At 46.4% G+C, this 20,559-nt stretch overlaps 1 protein-coding gene across 1 annotated transcript in view; it reads left to right on the top strand.

The window, feature by feature from the left end:
• The first annotated feature begins 748 nt into the window (after window positions 1–748).
• Window positions 749–20,559, top strand: part of LOC147678410 (transmembrane protein 272-like) — a 126,361-nt gene continuing 106,550 nt past the window's right edge. The window contains exon 1 of the mRNA XM_086946001.1: window positions 749–853. Coding sequence (XP_086802127.1) covers window positions 841–853 — 13 coding nt within the window. The 5' untranslated portion in view covers window positions 749–840. The remainder of the gene's footprint in view (window positions 854–20,559) is intronic.

Raw genomic sequence — 20,559 nt, 5'->3', positions numbered from 1 at the left:
GCACTAGAACGAATAGTGTGAATCTACCTGTGTTGCACTAGATCTACTAGCTTTGACTACCCATTGAGATGCATTAGATCTAATAGCTCTGACTCCCCATTGAGATGCACTAGATCCAAAACTTCAGCTCTGGATTGAAATGCTCTAGATCCAATAGCTTCAGCTCCTCTTTAAGCTGCACCCAACGCCACGGGTCCAGCTCTTACCTGAAGTACTCAGGGTGTTTGTGAAAGAGAAGCATCAATAACAAAGTATGGTCAATGGTCAGTCTCAACTTATGAACTGTGCCTTCTAAAGGGGACAGCTTAGAGGTGAGAGTGACTCCCAGAAAGTGAGAAGATTTCTAAATAATATATCACTGCCAACATTTCAAACCCGTCACCAAGGAATCCAAATCGAGAGCTTCTTAGCTACTGAACAAGCATTAGCGAGTCTCTGATAAGGAGGTGGTTAGAGAGGCTCAGATGAACCGTGTGAAGCCATTGATGGGAAATGAGTGCAGCTTAGAAGAAGCTTGAGCATCTGGTAATGGGAAATAGCTCAGGTTCCTCTGAAGCGTTTGCAGCCTGTGAACGGCCCTGAGTGAGACTCCCATGAAGCATCTACAGCAGCGATGGGGACTGAGTGACTTCTTTGAATTGTATAAAGCCAAGAGGATGGTTATTACTTCTGTAATGTGAGACCAGTTGTGTGTCTGGTCACCTTCAAAATGGATTTGATTTCACCTACTGACCTCTCTTCACAGCTCCAGCTCTGCGTCAAGGTGGCCTAAGCAGAAATTTGTTGGATACATCAAATCAGAGTTACTTCGCCCCTCTCCTCACTAGCCTCAAGGAAGAGATGATTCCCCAAGGTATGTAATATGAAGGAGGGCAGGAGACATTGCAAGGTATGCAGCTACTGTGTGATATCAGTGATGCATGGGAACAAGGGTTGTCATATCACTGATGCACCAGTAACAAGTCATATAACTGATAAATAGGTGACAGAGTTGTGAGGAAGTTAGGCAGACATCAACGTTACTAAGTGTGGGCTGAGTGATGCTGTAGTGGCAGGGCTTTTTGCGTGTTCGCGGGCCGCTTGCATGGCGAAGTTACCCATGCAGTCATGTATTGGCACAGCACTCTCTGGTTCACCACTGCCACCCTCTGGTTCATCACTGCCACCCTCTGGTTCATCACTGCCACACTCTGGTTCATCACTGCCACCCTCTGGTTCATCACTGCCACCCTCTGGTTCATCACTGCCACCCTCTGGTTCACCCCTGCCACCCTCTGGTTCAGCACTGCCACTCTCTGGTTTACCCCTGCCACCTTCTGGTTCAGCACTGTCACCCTCTGGTTCACCACTGCCACCCTCTGGTTCACGATTGCCACCGTCTGGTTCATCACAGCACCTCTGGTTCACCACTGCCACCCTCTGGTTAACCACTGTCACCCTCTGGTTAACCACTGTCACCATCTGGTTCAGCACTGCCACCCTCTGGTTGACCTCTGCCACCCTCTGGTTCACCCATGCCACCCTCTGGTTCACCCATGCCACCCTCTGGTTCACCACTGCCACCCTCTGGTTCACCCCTGCCACCCTCTGGTACAGCACTGCCACCCTCTGGTTCAGCACTGCCACCCTCTGGTTCAGCACTGCCACCCTCTGGTTCAGCACTGCCACCCTCTGGTTAACCACTGTCACCCTCTGGTTCAGCACTACATCCCTCTAGTTCACCACTGTGACTCTCTGGTTCCCCCATGCCACCCTCTGGTTCCCCACTGCCACCCTCTGGTTCACCCCTGCTACCATCTGGTTCACTCCTGACACCCTCTGGTTCACCCCTGACACCCTCTGGTTCACCCCTGACACCCTCTGGTTCACCCCTGACACCCTCTGGTTCACCCCTGACACCCTCTGGTTCACCCCTGACACCCTCTGGTTCATCACTGTCACCCTCTGGTTCATCACTGCCTCCCTCTGGTTCACCACTCCCACCCTCTACCGAGACCTTTTGTGACGCAGCGGCAGCACAAAAGATGCGCCATGGTGCTGGGTATTAACAACGTTACGCATCTGAGAGATGCGTCACGTTGTAAAGCCTGCGCCATCAGGAGGCGTTCCGGCGCAGGGGAGGGCGTTCCTGCGCAGGAACGCCTCCTAAAAGTGGCTGAGTGAAATCTACAAGAATTCACTCAGTCACTTTTAGGCAAATGCTGCGTCAAAACCCTGCGCCTGCTTGAAGCAGGCGCAAGGCTTGATGCAGCATTGGGGAGATAGGGCCCCCCAGAGCATTGCTGGAGCTGCGTCGCAAGCTCGACGCAGCTCCAGCAATGCGCTGCTTTTACGGCACAGATGCGTTACACATCTGTGCCGTTTTTGCCACGTGGTGCGCCGCATTGTAAATGCGGTGCACCATGGATGGCAGAGCTGCGGCGCACAATAACTGGCACATCCCTGGGGATGCGCCAGTTATTGTAAATCTGCCCCTATACATTTAGCCAACGAGGGAGCACTTACTGATTAGACAGTAGAAAGTACTCCAGTTGAGTTGAGGTATTGCACAAAAAGGTGGCATCTTGTGGACAAACACGCAGGGCGGGATTCATTCTGCCCCTTGTTAGACTCGTTTTTTGTGCCCTTCTGCCCTCTGTTAGACTCGTTTTTCCCTTGTTTTTCTGCCCTTCTGCCCTCTGTTAGACTCGTTTTTCCCTTGTTTTTCTGCCCTTCTGTCCCCTGTTAGACTCGTTTTCTGTGCCTTTCTGCCCTCTGTTACACTAATTTTTCCCTTGTTTTTCTGCCCTTCTGCCCTCTATTAGACTCGTTTTTTGTGCCCTTCTGCCCTCTGTTATTCCCTTGTTTTTGTGCCCTTCTGACCTCTGTTAGACTCGTTTTTTGTGCCCTTCTGCCCTCTGTTAGACTCGTTTTTGTGCCTTTCTGCCCCGTTAGACCAGTTTTTTGTGCCCTTCTACCCTCTGTTAGACTCGTTTTTCCCTTGTTTTTCTGCCCTTCTGTCCTCTGTTAGACTGTTTTTTTGTGCCCTTCTGCCCTCTGTTAGACTTGTTTTTCCCTTGTTTTTCTGCCCTTCTGCCCTTTGTTAGACTGCTTTTTGTGCCTTTCTGCCCTCTGCATCACCACATCATCACTCAGCACCACCACAGCACCACTCAGTGCCACCACAGCATCACTCAGCGTCACCACAGCATCACTCAGTGCCACCACATTAACACTCAGCACCACCACAGCACCACTCAGAACCACCACAGCATCACTCAGCACCACCACATCATCCCTCAGCAGCACCACAGCACCACTCAGCACCATCACATTATCACTCAGCACCACCACAGCACCACTCAGCACCACCACAGCATCACTCAGCACCACCACAGCATCACTCAGCACCACCACAGCATCACTCAGCACCACCACAGCACCACTCAGCATCACCACAGCACCACTCAGCACCACAACAGCACCACTCAGCAACACCCCAGGATCAATCTGCGCTACCAATCAACAACAACTGGTTCAAAAATGTTCTCTCAATGTTTCAAACTTTATTACAAATGTCACAAAAAGATGTTAATATTTCACTTCTGTTCTTGGATTTTCGTCACGATAAAATACACTGAACATAATCTTCACAAAAGTTATTTACAAAAGTTTAAGCTATTGCCATTATAAATTAAAATCACTTTTATTTAAGTATTAATTATTTAAAAAAATTAAAAGCCATTGTAATTTGTAATATCAATACAGCTAAGTCACATAAATACAAAACATGTTGCATTACAAATGCTATAGGTGTCACATTTGCGAAAGTTATAACTATTGGCATTGTAAATGACAAATCTATTAATTTAGCTATTTTCAAAACCAACACATAATTAAAAAAAATTGTCATTTACAAGACCAATAGCTCAAACTTTCCTAATGCGAGACCTATTGCATTGCAAATGCTTGTTTTTATATCTGTCAGTGCTTCCTGTTGAAGTTTAATTTTCGTGACAGGCGCCTCATTGCCTACTTGTAACTATTCTCTGACCCTGCTTCAAGGGTCAGAGCAGGGTCAGAGAATAGTTGCAAGTTGGCAGCGAGGCGCCAGGAAGCACTTACAGGCTTACAGCAGCAGGTGCCCAAGTTGAAATTAATTTCTTTGTAACCCTTTTGTAAAAGGTTACAAAAAATTAGCTTCAACTTTTGCACCTGCTGCTGTAACCCTGTAAGTGCTTGGCTGAAAATTCGTCCCCACGGATTTTACAGCGATTTCGCGAGATTCGCGGATCGCGAAATCCCGGAAAATCCGCAAATTCCGCGAGCGGAACGAATTTTCAGCCCATGTACAGAAGGTGCAAGGGTACCTGGAGATCATTTTAGAGATGCACAGGATCAAAAGATGCCTGCTCCTTTTGGGGTGCATGTGAGTGACAAGTATTAAAGAAGTAAAGTCCTAGGAGTTATATTGGTGATCTCAGGTAAAGATGTGCGGTGACAGTGGTGCATCTAAGTGGCTGGTTTGATATCCGTGATGCACAGTTCACAATGGTGTCACAGCCTCCACGGGCAATGTCAGTGACACACAATTGCAAAAGGTATGATGATTGGTCATTAGAAACACATGATAATTTTAAACAATTTGTGCCAAATGAACATCATGTTTAACTCTTTGGTAAGACTATGCTTGCTTCTCTAGTCATGCCCACCTGCATGTGATAAATATTATCATCCAAGGAGCTTCTGGTTGGTACTTACCAGTTTGCTCACTCCCAGTATCTCCATGGATGGTGCTGCGTGAGGCACTTTCTGACCCACCTCACATTTTTCAGTTACACTTTTTAGTTACATTTTGTTAGCCCATTGGGAGACCATTGGCTGATGGGCTTGTGACCTGCACTGGGTGGTAATGAGTTTTTAATAATAACTAACATATGCGGGTGGGCATGACTAGATAAGCAAGCATCGTCTGACCAAAGAGTTAAATGTGTTATTTATTTGGCAAAAATGGTTTAAAATTTGTGTTTCTTATAACCATGTCTTGTTTTTTTGAAGTATGTGTGTGGCGGGGTCTAGGTTATAATTACCCTCGTATGCTCCTTATTTAATGAATGATGATTGTTCATCTCGGTAATGCCCAGGTACAGGAGTAAGGGCAAGATGTACCAAATTCTTATAATGCATTTCCTAAATAGCGATTCCATAGGATTTAGGAAATGCAAACTGGTATGTACAACATTTGTGATTTCCTAATAACGATTCCTACAACCTGGCAATCTTTATCAGCAAATCGCAAATAAAAAGCGCTATTGCATTCCCACCTATGGGCCAAATAGGAAATGGTTTGAATTTCCTAAATTGCGATTTCGTAATAGTAATAATTTAGGGAATCCCGACCCAAGGGTGCTTCTGGGTTTAACGCTCCCCTGGAGGCATCCTGAAATTCATTGTGCATATGTGTGCTGTGGATGCACATGCTTTGCATATTCCTTCCACCTAGTGTGGGTCCAGATATTTGCAAGTTGTTTTTCTTCGAAGAAGTCTTTTCCAGTCACAAGTTAAGGGGACTCCTCCTTTTAGTGATAATGCGCAGAGGCATCAACTCCATTGTTAGATTGTTTACTTTGCGCCATCGGGTTCGGACATGTATTGCAGTTCTCTGATTTGAAACCGTTAATCGGGATTTCTTCGGTGCACAATTCACTCTACCCTCATCAGTATTGGTTTTGGTCGCGTCTCCACATTTTCGTGTCAAAATCTAAGAAATGTTTATCTATATTATCAAAAAACTCTACCTGAGGCCTTTGGGCCTACCTCTTTCTTCATCTTCTACTTGACGAACCAGTGTTGAGCCTTCTGCTGATGGACTGCGACGCAGGTTGGACGTTCCATTCCAAAAAGACTCTGCGGAACCTGCGGCTCGACAGAGAGACATGCCGCAACAGAGTATCCAGGACACTCCTAATATCTTCGGTGAAGACATTAAGCAGGAGCAGGAAGAAATGGCAGGTGAGGAAGAAGAGGCCTTCTCCCTGCAGGACTCTGATTCTGAATTGGAGATTGAACTCCAGTCCCAAGACATTCCGGCTGAACAGGGTGCAGTGAGTATGAAACCCAATTTGCCCAACAAACCTACTCCCAACAAAACAAAAGGCTATTGGGCCACCACTGCCAACAGACCATGGTCAACACCTAGACTGAATTAAACGCCCCGCCTTCCGGGTCGGCACCTAAAAAGCAAGTCAAGCCTTCTGGCTTGGGCCCGAGCTGACATGCTACCACTCCAGTACCGAAACAACATCTCGGATCGAAAGTGAAAAAGCTAAATCCCAGCTCTAAAATTCCAGTGCTGAAACGAAAAAGATGTTCCCTTATAGTCACCAGAGCCAATTTTGAAGAAAATGAAGGAAAGGCTGGATCCTAAACAAAAGATTCACATAAATCCTAAGATTGTACACATAACAGCTAAACCAGAAATACCTTTTGAAAGGAAAGCAGAGATGTAATACAGATTCCTTCTCAAAAACAAAAAGGACATATCTATTAGCCCTATTCATATTCTCCAAACCCCTCCACCTTCTTCACCAATACCCATAATACCAGATACAAATCGTTTACATATTACAACATCAGGTTCTCCTAGCACAAATCTAGATATAGAAGAGGATGATGGCAATTATAATCAGCCATCACCAGATCCATGGGGTGACTATAATATAGATGTACCAAGATATAGAACCTTATCTATATGCAGCAAAACATTCCCCTACTTATGATAATACTGTGTATCAGGAAATATTTGTTAGTCTAAGACCTACGAGACTCCTGAGGCGGAAGCCGGGAGAGATTGAGACAAACCTTCTTTTTTAAAACGCTTGTGTGTGATACTCTGTACTTTTTTAAAACGATCACCTCATTGCACTTAGCAATTCACGAACAGCGAGCTCATCGCTGCAACGCTTGTCACTCCCACCGCCATTCTCGAGGGCGAGGCGCGACTAGAGACACGCCCACCTCAGGCGGCCACGCCCCCTTGAAGCCTCTTCTCCTGACTATAAACCATGTGCCTCGCCAGGAAGCGCAGCGGACGAGCGCAGCGGGCGCGACGATTGCGCGCCTAAGGCGCGCCTAAGGTAAGCCCGTCCGCGCCAGACCGAGCTCTCAGTCCATTCCCCAGGCTAGTCACAACTGCCCTCGATTGAAATATTCACTCGATACCCTGTACCAGCTCAGGGAACCAGTGAACATTAGATGTAAGGAAACTATCATGCCAGAAACCGATCCTATTGGCTGCCCAAACTGCGACTACAGGTTATCCCCATCCCCCCAACCCGAACCGGCTCATCTTGAAATGGCCCTGCTGAATTGTAGGTCACTCCCAAAGCATCAGACAGAAATCCACTTACTACTAGCAGAGCTGGGCTTAGATGCTCTGTTCTTAACAGAAACGTGGCTTTCCCCTAGCACAGATCCAGACATCAATCAAGCACTTCCTCCCGGATACCTCATTAAATCTCTAAATAGACCGAAGGGTTTGGTGGGGGGATTGCGATCATCTACCGTGATAATCTTTCATGCCAACTTAAAGATAGCCCCATTCTGGATAGTGAAAACGTTCTGTTCTCCCTTCACCTGCCACCATCTACGACACTTTCTGGGGCCCTAATCTACCGCCCTCCGGGACAGGTAGGGGGTTTCATAGACTCACTCACGGACGCCATCTCTTCTCGGGCTTGTGTGACCCCTAATTTCACAATCCTTGGAGACTTAAATCTCCACTTCAACGATCAAAGCAACAAACATGCAACTGACCTAAAAGCCGATCTGGCTTCCCTTAATCTTTATCTCCTTAACAAAGAACCCACCCATACGAAAGGTCGGCTACTGGACCCCATCTTTTCCAACCTCTCCACCCTCACTGTACAAACTCCTCTGCCCCTTCCCTGGTCAGACCACTTCCTGGTCCCTTTTAAACTTCAACTTCCAGGCAAATCGTCTGACATCCCCCTCCCCCGAGCCCCTTCTCGTCCCTGGAAAAAACTGGACACAACCTTATGGGATCAGGCACTGACGTCCACGGCTCCCCTAGTGGACCCTAACCCCTCGTCAGCTGAAATCCAACTTCATAACTGGTTAAAAGATTCCCTCGACTCAGTTTTACCTCTTAAAACTCTCCCATCCAGTAGGAAATCGTCCAAACTACCATGGTTCACGGAAGAACTTCGCGAATTAAGAAGAAAGGGCAAAAAGCTTGAACGTCGTTGGAGAAAGAACTGGAATACAAATGACAAAAGCGACTATAGAACCCATATTAGACTGTATAAAAACGCATTAAAAACTGCACAGGCCAATTTCTTTGAGGAGCAAATAGCCTCAGCCGCTAACTCCGCGAGAGAGACCTACCGAATAGTGAAACTCCTCACCAAAATACAAGACCCTCCATCTTCCCCAGACGTGGATGGCGCAAAATGCAACCAAATGGCAGAGTTCTTCTCGGCAAAAATTGCTAAAATCCTAACTTCCCTTCCAACCCCATCTACCACTCAAGCACTCCCTGGCTCCTCCCCTCTTCAAGACACCCCGAGATTAACCTCGTTCTCCCAAATCTCCATTGAAACGTTTCTCAACGTTTTACAGAAAGTCAAAAGTGGCTCCCCATCAGACCCAGCCCCCATTAGTAAATTGAAGCTAGTTGCTCCCACTATTGCTCCCCTATTTACTAAGCTGATCAACACCTCCTTTGAAAACGGTATAGTCCCGGCGAACTGGAAAAAAGCCACAGTAAAGGCTCTCATAAAAAAACCACACTTAGATCCCACAGACCCTTCCAATTTCAGACCAATCTCATTGCTACCAGCTATGAGTAAAATAGCCGAACGAGTAGCAAATCAGCAACTTTCGGATTTTTTAGAGACCAACCATCTTCTCCGCATGTCCCAGACAGGCTTTAGACCAGGACAGGGGACTGACACCGCTTTGTTAGCCGTTGTCGAGGAAGCCAGGGGCATATTGGACGCAGGAGGATCAGTGGCAGTGATCCTCCTCGACCTGAGTGCCGCCTTCGACACGGTGGACCATGCAACCCCTGTCCAGCGCCTTGGCCTAATGGGAGTGGCCGACTCCGCCCTGGCCTGGATATCATCCTTTCTCAAAGACAGGTCTTTCCAAGTGGCTGACGGGTACTCCGTCTCCACTGCTCAGTCTCTTAGGTGTGGTGTGCCTCAGGGATCTTCCCTGAGCCCCACACTTTTTAATGCTTACATGGCTCCCCTTGAGGATGTTGTAAAGCCGTTTGGCATTAAATCAATAATGTATGCTGATGACACCCAGCTGATCGTCTCCCTTAACCAGGCTGACAACGCCCTGTCCAACCTGAGCAGCTGTCTAGAGGAGGTGCATCAATGGATGTGCGAATCAAGGCTAAAACTAAACGGGGAAAAATCGGAAATACTCCTCTTAGGAACCTCCAACAAAATTCCCACTTCCCTTCCTTGGCCACCGTGCATGGGAACACCACCCATTCCCAAGTCCGAAGTCAAGAGCTTAGGGATATGGCTTGACCAGGATCTAAGTTTCAAAACTCAGGCGAGAAAAACGGCGGGAACCTGCTTCGGCCTGATAAAAATGGCTCGAAAGATTTTACATCTACTTCCGCTCCAGTCCAGGAAACTCTTGCTGCAGGGGCTCGTGAACTCCAGACTGGACTACGGAAATGTCCTGTACCTGGGAGCTCCAGCCTCGGTGATCCATAGACTTCAATGCGCACAGAACGCGGCGGCGAGAATCCTCACAGGAACTTCAACGAGGAATTCGGCTAAACCAGCTCTCAGAAGTCTGCACTGGCTGCCAGTAAAGGAGAGGGTCAATTTTAAGACCCTGTGCATTACTCACAGAATTTTGCACAATGAAGGCCCTCCCATTCTCAGGACACTGGTGACTCAACAACAGTCAAGTCGCCAACTAAGATCCAACTCTCTTTCCCTCGCCAATGTCCCCAGAATTAGGAAGGCCAGAACAGGCGGCCGCCTGTTCTCCTATAATGCTCCTAGACTGTGGAACGCCCTTCCCCTTTCCCTGAGGCAAGAACACAACCACCTCAGGTTTAGGAAACGCCTAAAAACCTTACTTTTCCCCTGAGCTCACCTCCTGACCTTTCCTTCCCTCAGTACCGTGGTCTTTTTTAGCGCCGGGATGCCTCAGGGTAGCTGCGCGCTCTAGAAAACATAAAATCAAATCAAATCAAATCAGTCCAGTTAATTACCATGGAGTGCCTTTACATAAGGATGCACTAGAAGAAGATTTCCTATTTGAAACCTTAGGAAGCCCACACAAAACAACACAAATGTTGCCTATGCTTCAAGGTGTTAAGGCACACTAATGTTATTTTCAAAGACCCAGTTAGAGCACGTATACTAACACCTAGAGTGCACAAGAAATATAAACTCCCTCCCTCTGACCCATTTTTTATTTGGGGTAAGTTGCCTTTGGATTCCTTAGTGGTATCTAATGCCCGTAAAAGGGCGAATTCACAAACATATGGGGAGGCTCCACCTCCAGATAAAGAATCCAAACTCATAGATGCATCAGGTAAAGAGTAGCTGCTCAATCAGCCAACCGTTTGCCTCTAGCTAACACACAATGTCTCTTGTCCAGATATGACAGGGTTCACTGGGATGAAATGGAAGAATTATTAAAATATCTCCCCAGAAGAACACAAAAAGAAAGGGCAGGAAATAGTACAAGAAGGAAAACTTGTTTCTAATTCCTCGATCAGGTGTGCATTAGATGCCACAGATAGTGCAGCTAGTGGAATCAACACTAGCATTATGCTTAGAAGACCAGAATGGCTCACAAGTTCTGGTTTCAAACCCGAGGTGCAACAAACCATTCTTAGTGCACCCTTTAATAAGGAACAACTCTTTGGGCCTCAGAAATATCAGTCAGTAGTAAAAAAGAAAAAGGATACAGAAGTAGGTAAATCTATGGGAGCACTTCAATCTCCTTCTAACAAAGGTTCCTTGTGTCGTTCCTTTTATAGAGGAGGCTCCAAAACTAACACTAACACCACAGATGCAGCCTCATCCTCATACAAGACTAAAACACTAACAAGGGTGGATATAAAGGAAACAATTTTAAAGGCAGAGGTAGACCAACGTGTACCTCCCAGTCCTCTAAAAAACAGTGATTCGCTAGCACTTCCCCCCTGCCATTTGTCACCTGTCATGGGAAGATTACAACAGTTTCTTCCTATTTGGCAAGCAATAACAACAGATAGATGGGTTTTGGATATTATCCAACATGGTTATTGCCTGGAGCTTACCAGCAATCATCCCAATATCGCACCTCACATTCACAAACTCTCACTATAACACCATAACACCAACAGCTTCTCAAATAAGAAGTACGAGCTCGTCTAACAAAAGGAGCTATAGACCCAGTTCCATAACAACATCATGGCTCAAGAGTTTTCTCACTTTACTTCCGAAGTCCCAAAAAGGATGGGTATCCACGACCAATCTTAGATCTCAGACAGTTAAACCTGTGCATACTGTTGGAGCACTTCCATCTGGTCACCTTTTAAAAAGTGCTTCCTTTTCTGCAATAAGGCGATTTTATGTCCACAGTAGACTTAAAGGGCACATACTTCCATACCAATTCACCCAGCAGATCGCAAATGTCTCAGACTTGTGATTGCAAGAAAGCACTATCAGTTCAAAGTATTTCCATCCAGGGTGACAACTGCACCCAGAGTATTCACAAAATGTATAGCAGTAGTAGCAGCTCATCTCAGAAGACAACCAATTCATGTGTTCCCATTATCTGGACGATTGGCTCATCAAAGTCAACACACAGAGAAAGTGTCTACAACACACTCAAGATACCATAAACCTTCTTTATCAATTGGAATTTACAGTCAATGCACAAAAATCCCATCTTCAACCCTCACAACAGCCAACATATCTGGGAGCAATGCTAAACATTCACAGGGCTCTAGCCTTGCCCAATCTAGCCAGAATTCATAACTTTCAAACTATAATAGCACAGTTTCAAAACAACCAATACCTAACAGTGAGGACTTTCATGCACCTGTTAGAAATGATGGCATTGTGCATTGCAATAGTGCCTCACCCAAGATAACACAGGCGTCCTCTACAGGAATGCATAGCACGTCAGTGGAACCTATCACTGGGTCAATTAACCAATCTAGTGTTGGTAGACAGTCGCACGCAATCATCGTTCTCTGCAGTGGTGGAACACACACAAGCTAGCAAAAGGGTGGCCTTTCCTTAACCCCATTCCACAAGTCATACTAAAAGCAGATGTCTCTCTCACAGATTGGGATGCCAATGGGACACCAAACACAGACGTCTCAGCAGCAATTATTTTGAGCTTCTAGCAGTTCCACTAGCTCTAAAAGCTTTTCAGCCTCAGTTAGTAGGGAAAGCTGTCCTAGTCCGGATCGGCAATATGACAGCCATGTACTATGTACAAAAACACTCTCTACAGTTGTCACACCTCTCTCACAACATATGACGTTGGGCAATACATCACAAATTTCATCTGTAGCAGAACACGTTCCAGGCATGCACAACCAATGTGCCTACCTCCACAGCAGGATGCGGCAAAAAGTACATGAATTGGAACTTCATCCCCAGGTTCTCCTTCCATATTTCCAGAAATGTGGATTCCCACAAATAGACCTCTTTGCCACAACAGAGAACTCAAATCCCCAAACTTCCATTTCTGGTTCGGAACCTTAGACAGATATCACTCACACTAATTCTAATGGCTCCCATATTGGCTCATAGGCCACGCTCACCACTCTACTAGAAATGTTGGTAGTTCCACACCGTACAGCATTTAGATGTATATCTACAAAACTGTCAACATTTCTCCTTATTTGAAGTCTCAGTAATTAAGGCTTTTATGGAAGGCCTAAAAAGAATAATACCACCCAGGGTACCACCTGCACCTGTCTGGAACCTCTAAAGTTTTCTTACAAGGCCCACCTTTTGAGCCATTACACAATTGTGCACTACAATTCCTTTCATGGAATGTTGCTTTTCTAATTGCTATCACTTCACTAAGACGTGTTGGTGAACTACAGGCATTAACCTAAGAAAAACCCTTCTTTCAACTGCATAAAGACAGAATAGTTATTCATACAAACCGAAAATTCCTTCCAAAATTAGTTTCTGCATTTCATATTACCCAATCAGTTGAGTTATCTGTGTTTTCCCTCAACCTGATTCAATCGCAGAAAGGGCTCTACACACACTTGATATCAAAAGGGCAGTATTATACTACACTAATCCTACAAAAGATTTTCATCAATCGAAAATCTTTTTGTAGCATTTGCTCCACCTCATAAAGGTAATCCTATCTCTAAATCTGGTATATCTAGATGGATCAATAAATGTAATACAAACTTGCTATGTTAAAGCTAAAAGAACTTTAACTATACCTTCTAGAGCACATTCTACACGCAAAATAGGAGCATCTATAGCCTTTTTAGGTAACATTCCTATAGCTGACATATGTAAGGCAGCTACATGGTCTACACCACACACATTTACTAAACATTATTGTGTGGATTGATTAGCAGTCAATAAGCTAATGTAGGAAAAGCAGTGCTAAAAACACTTTTTCAAACAACTGCAACACCCACTAGTTAGCCACCACTTTGCTGTAGTGCTGTGCAGTCTATGCATATTAGTCATCCTCGGTTTGTGACAGTTATAACCATACCACTTACCACCGACATTCATTTATGTCTGCGAATAGAGCCTATTCTCTGTGCCCTGTTTTTGGCTACATATCATTGTACAACCTCTCGCTATTGAATTTAACAGAATGTCACACACTACAAAATAGCCACCTGGTTGGTGCAGCCCTGACGCGCTGTTCACTATGATACAGCCGCCTCGGTGCGCCTTCCTGCGCATGCGCGGCTATTCCGAGACCCCTAGCATGGGATAGGGGTGAAACAGGAAATGCCTCGGAATGATTGTAAAACAAGGGAGAGGCTCCGCTCGTTGCTCCGGCTTCTCTTGCCTCCCGACCAAATGTGGGTAGGTCCACGGTCTACGTCCGTCCTGCGGACAGGTAAGTGCTAACCCGGGGTGTCCTGTAGCTTGCGGCAGCCCTTTTAGAGTTAGCAGCATTCCCCACCGCAAGCCCTTACAAGATAGCCTTGTGTGGGATCAGTGTGCGGGGGTGACCAGTCTCCTCGGCCCCGGTAAACCGACGATTGGCCGCTTTGTGACTTTACCGCAATCTTTTCCTGAGGCCCCTACATTCTCGGGGGCTTGATATTTGGCTTTACCTTGGACCTGTTTCTTAAGGGCCCGGTGAGGTTATTATGCTTTCACCCGGGTTTTGCACGTCTCCGTGATTATGATTGTTCTGGTTCTAGGTTACCGGTTAATCGTTGTGGTTTTCCCTCCGGTTTGATGGCGCTTCTTTGGTAATCCTAGCCACTATCGGACACAGCGTCCTCATATGGTTTGTTTGCACTAGTTAGCAACCTTTGTAGTGTGTGATAATTTGGTCAATTTTCCTCTCTCCCATACCAATAGGGTACCTACACTCTTGGTGCCAACACACGGGAGAAGACCGTTGACGCCAGCTTTTGTCCCTAGTAGGGTGAGACTTGTACCCTTCCTTTTGATTATTTGTGTTACCTAGATTGACCCAGCCTCAGTCGTTTTTATATGTTTTTATCTTTCTTAATATGTTCTTTGACCTTGTTAACCTCTCACTTGCTGAATATAGCATGCACGTTGCATTATGAACCAAGTATTGGTGATCTAGAACACTGGTGACATTAACTATGGCATCACCCCCGATTTTGTCATCCCTTTCTAGGTCCCACTAGGATACAGCAGGACCTCCTGGCCTGCCCCTATTTTTCCTGTGGAAGGTGGTATTTGCCCCTACCACTTCGTGTAGTACAGTTTTTCTTTTCTAGGTCCTGATGAATTGCTATAAGAGCATGAAACATGCCGACCACTAGGTAGAACACACATCACTGGATCATTGCACCAGTGTGTATTTTCTCCTCTCTGTTTTTATTAAGGTAGTTAACCACATCATTAAAAATATATTGTGGATTACCTAACCTTTTTTAACTATCACCTACCTTTGCGTCTACACTTCCCCTAAGCCCTCACATCCACATGCACCAACTGGCCGGAACAAAAGATCTCCGACAAAGAGCCCCTTCACGAGTGCCCGTCAGACATTGCACCGCCAGTCTGACGAGGAGCAACACCCAGATGATGAAGCATGACACCTAGCTTGCTGGGTGTGTGAGGTTTTTTAGTTCTGAAAGGGGGATTCCCCCTCCTTTCCCACCTTCTGCTTGGTTCTCTCATTCTCACTTACTTTTGGGGAACAGTGTATCCTTTTCGTCTTCATAGTCTCTGGGCCTATACACTGGACCCTGTTAAAAATAGCGCTCCTGGAACCAGCACGTTTTCCCACCCCTCAAGCATGAAAATAGTCCAGGACAAGTTGCAAATATGACAGTATTCTTGTGGGGTCCTTCACAGCCATGCACAGCTCTACAATCTGTCGTCAGCAAGAGCCATGCATCAAATAGCAAAGTTAGATGTATAAACGGAAGCACCTTGTGATACTGATAGTACTGAGTCTCACCTGAGTCATCTCCTGAGTTCCTTCAGTTCATTGAAAGTATGTCACCCTCAGTAGGAACAGAGGGTCTCCAAGGCGAACCAGCTTAAGATCTGACCTGCAGCACCTATTATGGCCGCCACAAGTGGGACAGAAATGCAGGCCACCACATCCTTTTCAACCAAATCTTCAAGAGTCCAGTTGAGGTCCTACAAGCTGCTGTTCACCAAGACCTTTTACGTCTAATATTTATGATATCACAGGCTGAACCTCGGGAACAAGTCCAACAATACATACATTATCTGAGCCTACACAAGGCCAGAACTAAGAGTTCCATCCATCCAAGCAAATGAAAGGGATAATAGTGGTAAAGGAGAAGAGGGAAGACCTAGAGCACCCAGTGGACATGTGCATCAGTCTTGGAAAGGAATGAGACTAGAATACAGATCGGAAGCCAGGAAACTTGGAAGAAGAGCTTCCCTATGGAAGATTAGTTGGCAGGACATTGACAACTATCGCTCTTTTAGAATTGGGACCCATTGAAAGCACAGCTGAGACACTGGGTGCGAGGGAAGAGTGTAAGTAGTGAAAATAAGGCTGTAGAAATGCAGGAAAGGTAAGTACAAAAGGAGAGGGCAGAAGAAATGACGCTCTTTAGATTCCAGCCAAGTCAGATCCAGACTGAAGGTGGCAAAATCGGTGTATTATACATAGAGGTGACACAATCAGCAATGGACATATATTTACAAGTGAGAAAATATTTTGAAAACCGGTCCAATTTCGTAACATAACAAAAGTGTCTCAGGTTCAGGAATTAAACCACATTAATTTGTAAGCTAGGAGACCTATTGAAGTATAAAAAGATAAAAACATCGACGTTTCGTCCCAGACAGGAGCATTAATGGGGGATTGTCAAAACAGGTCTTCTTCAGGACAAGGAGTTAGATGGACAGCCGGTTCTTCAGATTAATCGAAGAACACCCGTTGAGTGATGTGGTGGTCATGCAATTCCTAAAGCCTTGGGATGAAGGGAAAACCTGAATTAAGCTGAGTCAAACTAGGTGTGTGAGTTGGAAAGGTTGTGGCTCCTGGTAACAGGATAGAAACCAGGAAATCCTGCGCTCCTAGATGTCAGAGCGGAGTCGGTTTTGCCTCCTGTTTTGCTGGCGAAAACCAAAGTCACGAAAAAATTGTAAAATTTAAGGCTTATTGGCCAAACACCGCAGATCATAGGATTTCGTTAAGGCTCTAGAGGTTAATCGTGATTAGTGTGCAACCCACAGAGTCAGGAATGAATCATGGCAATGCGATTACTTGTAAGCTGTAGGCCGTAGAGCCATCATTCTGCATCTCTGATCCTTTCTGCATGTTGGTAAGGGGCTCACTGCGCTCTTTTATCTGGTCTTCAGCCATAATTTTTGTTCTATTTTTTATTGGCAAGGCAGACCTCATTCATAGGGAGGCCCCTGTCACAGTGGTGTAGTGTGAGTGGGGCCACAGTGGTGGTTGATTCATGCGCAAAATTTAAAGGCACTACATTTTAAAATAAAAAATAATTGTGGTGGAAGGGACTCTGGAGTCTTATTGGTGTTGTTGACTGCAAGTGAAGATTATGTTGTTTCGCCCACTCTCACACATAGAAGGGTTGCACGGAGCTGTGTACTCGCGCATCTCTCACAGCCTCAGGGCAGGCAGAGGACAGCTCGCGTTACATCTCTCACAGCATCGCTAGCAGCACAGCCCAGCAGCACAAAAGAGGAATGTGTCTTGTACCAAGGTCCTGTACAAGGAATTTGCTTTCTGTATTTTGGCAGGGAGAAGGAGCATTTCGAGCCAGAGTTCCACGCTTTCTGACTAATGTCATGTGTCAGTTTGGGACGGTGGGTTGAGTCATCTTTGGGTGTAGCATCCTGAGTGGGAAGGATGTGATGCGGCACTACACTCCGGGATGCAGCTGCCCGCTCTCATGGAACTCTTTGCTTTCCAACCCCTCGCCTGCAGTACTTACCCCTAAAAGAAACTGTTACTTGTCATCCTGTGGAGTCTGTTTCACGTGAAAGATGTTTGTTTCCTGGAGAGTGAAAGTTGTAGTCTAAGGTGAGAAGAGAATTAGCAAGAGGGTATTCTTGGCTGGTGAACACTGCAGTCTGGCTGTACACTCTGCCTTATGCCCCCTGGCTATGAGATCGTAGGGCTGATGGACACTGTCCACCGTGCTGGCTATGCATGCTGCCTTACACTCTGTCTGTGTTCACACAGGGCAGGTGGACCCTGTCCACTGTCCTGGCTATGTACGCTGCCTTACACTCTCTGTCTGAGTTCATGCGGGGCTGGCGGACACTGCCTACCTTCCTGGCTATGCACGCTGCCTTACACTCTCTCTCAGTGTTCATGCGGGGCTGGCGGGCACTGTCCACCATCCTTGCTATGCACGCTGCCTTACACTCTCTGTCTGTGTTCATGTGGGGCTGGCAGACACTGCCTACCTTCCTGGCTATGCACGCTGCCTTACACTCTCTGTCTGTGTTCATGCGGGGCTGGTGGACACTGCCTACCTTCCTGGCTATGCACGCTGCCTTACACCCTCTGTCTGTGTTCATAAGGGGCTGGTGGACACTGCCTACCTTCCTGGCTATGCACGCTGCCTTACACTCTCTCTCAGTGTTCATGCGGGGCTGGCGGACGCTGCCTACCTTCCTGGCTATGCACGCTGCCTTACACTCTCTGTCTGTGTTCATGCGGGGCTGGCGGACACTGCCTACCTTCCTGGCTATGCACGCTGCCTTACACTCTCTCTCTGTGTTCATGCGGGGCTGGCGGACACTGCCTACCTTCCTGGCTATGCACGCTGCCTTACACTCTTTGTCTGTGGTCATGCGGGGCTGACAGACACTGCCCACCGTCTTGGCTATGCACGCTGCCTTATACTCTCTGTCTGTGTTCATGCGGGGCTGGGGGGACACTGTCTACCATCCTGGCTATGCACGCTGTCTTACACTCTCTGTCTGTGTTCATGCAGGGCTGGCGGACACAGTCTACCATCCTGGCTATGCACGCTGACTTACACTCTCTGTGTTCATGCGGGGCTGGGGGACTCTGTCTACCGTCCTGACTAGGCATGTTGCCTTACACTCTGTCCGTGTTCAGCGGGGCTGGAGGACACTGTCTACCGTCCTGAAAATTCACGCTGCCTTACACTCTCTGTCTGTGTTCATGTGGTGCTGGCGGACACTGTCCACCGTCCTAGCTATGTACGCTGCCTTACACTCTGTCTGTGTTCATGCAGGGCTGGCGGACACTCTCTACCATCCTGGCTGTGCACTCTGCCATTCTATGGGCAAGCGGGACTAAGTGATAGAGCGCGCAGTTCACCCGTGTCACCGAGTTCACCAATTACTTACACGCACTGGGCCCTGGCGTGCATAAGATTTAATACACCATTGACATTTGGGGTGAACTGGGTGATGGCTTCTGCTGCATGCTTCTATGAGCAATTAAGGTTTGGGTTTCACCTCTGCTTACCACGTACCTGACTTACTCCAGGCACAACTACATACGACAGATCTGGAGCTAATAGGGAAAATAGTAGACAGGGAACCTAGGAAAAATATACTCTTTATACTTCAGTACATACTCATCCACAATTTCTGTAAAATGACCACCGACACCTGATGAAGTTTAAAACTTTATATAAGAGTTCAAAGAGAAGATGCCAAGACAATAAGCGATATGCAGAATAATATATCAAACATCAAAATCAACACCAATAAGTAACTTTGTATTAGAATTATAACCATTAGAATATATGGGAAGACTAAAGGTAGGAATTTTAGAACAGAACTAGTCACTGCAATTTTATACTAGGACATGGGTTTAAGATTGGGACCTAAAACATGTACTTATCCTAAGTGCTTTAAACTATTCTTACTAAATTCACTGCAATCAACTAAAGGAAAAGGGAAAACTGGAACATACTAATAAAATATGACAGTTTGGCAATTTTCTAAAGGTGGGGAGAGAAGTGGAACAATCCTACTAAACAATCACATACAATTTGCTTTTAAAGGTGATAGAGCAGTATCATTGGCAAGAATGCTTTAATAGAAGAATAGAGAGAGAGAGAGAGAGAGAGAGTGAGATGCAAACCCACGGACTGATAATTACCTAATTCAGATTGAAGACTAACCCTGGCCACGGGTCAGATGGGAAGACGGGGATAGGGACCCTCAGAAAAGGAATGCCAGAATGCGAGCAGGTACAGCCCACGGACAGATCAGGACAGGATACCCCTCAGGTTCGGATCAAAGGACTGGGCCTCCCAGGGTACGACCAACACCCACAGCTTCGGACAGCAACGCCTGCGTTACCCCCTCCTGCAGGTAATCCGCCAGTAACCCCGATTGGGTTTTCGAATTCCCCAGCAAAGTGCTTCGCCAGCACTTAGGATTTTCCACCCCTTAGGAGTTTGTGGAAGTATGGACAGAGTGCTCCGCAGCACTTTCAGATTGAGTACCTATTGAGATCGTAGGGTCAGTGACAGGTCTGCTACTCGGACAAGTCGGACAATTTTCCTAAGCTAAACTAGGGCAATTATACTATTTTGGGGTCCCTCAGACCACCCACTAATGTTGCAAGTGACAGTTTCCCACATTATGATTGGTCAGGAGAGGTGGTGCGGTCATTACCACCTCCTAGAGTTCGGCTTTCTCATCATTTTTATTCAATTTTGCACACCCGCCCCTCGGGTTCACGTTCCCAGGCATAGGAATACATAATACAATGCAAGAGTCCAGCATATAGCAACAGTGTATGACAGTTCAAGGTGCAATACTGCATCTTCGGGATGGGTTCCCAGGCGCATCGGGCTTCAGGAGCCAGCTGGCTGGTTTTAGCTTCTGCGCAGTTAGGATTTTCCCCAGTCACATGACAGGGTTCAGAGGA

The sequence above is a fragment of the Lissotriton vulgaris genome, chromosome 12 (assembly GCF_964263255.1).
Source record: "Lissotriton vulgaris chromosome 12, aLisVul1.2, whole genome shotgun sequence".
Classification (NCBI taxonomy): Eukaryota; Metazoa; Chordata; class Amphibia; order Caudata; family Salamandridae; genus Lissotriton; species Lissotriton vulgaris.
The sequence above is the reverse complement of the archived record's forward strand: the minus strand, read 5'-3'. Positions and strand labels throughout refer to the sequence as shown.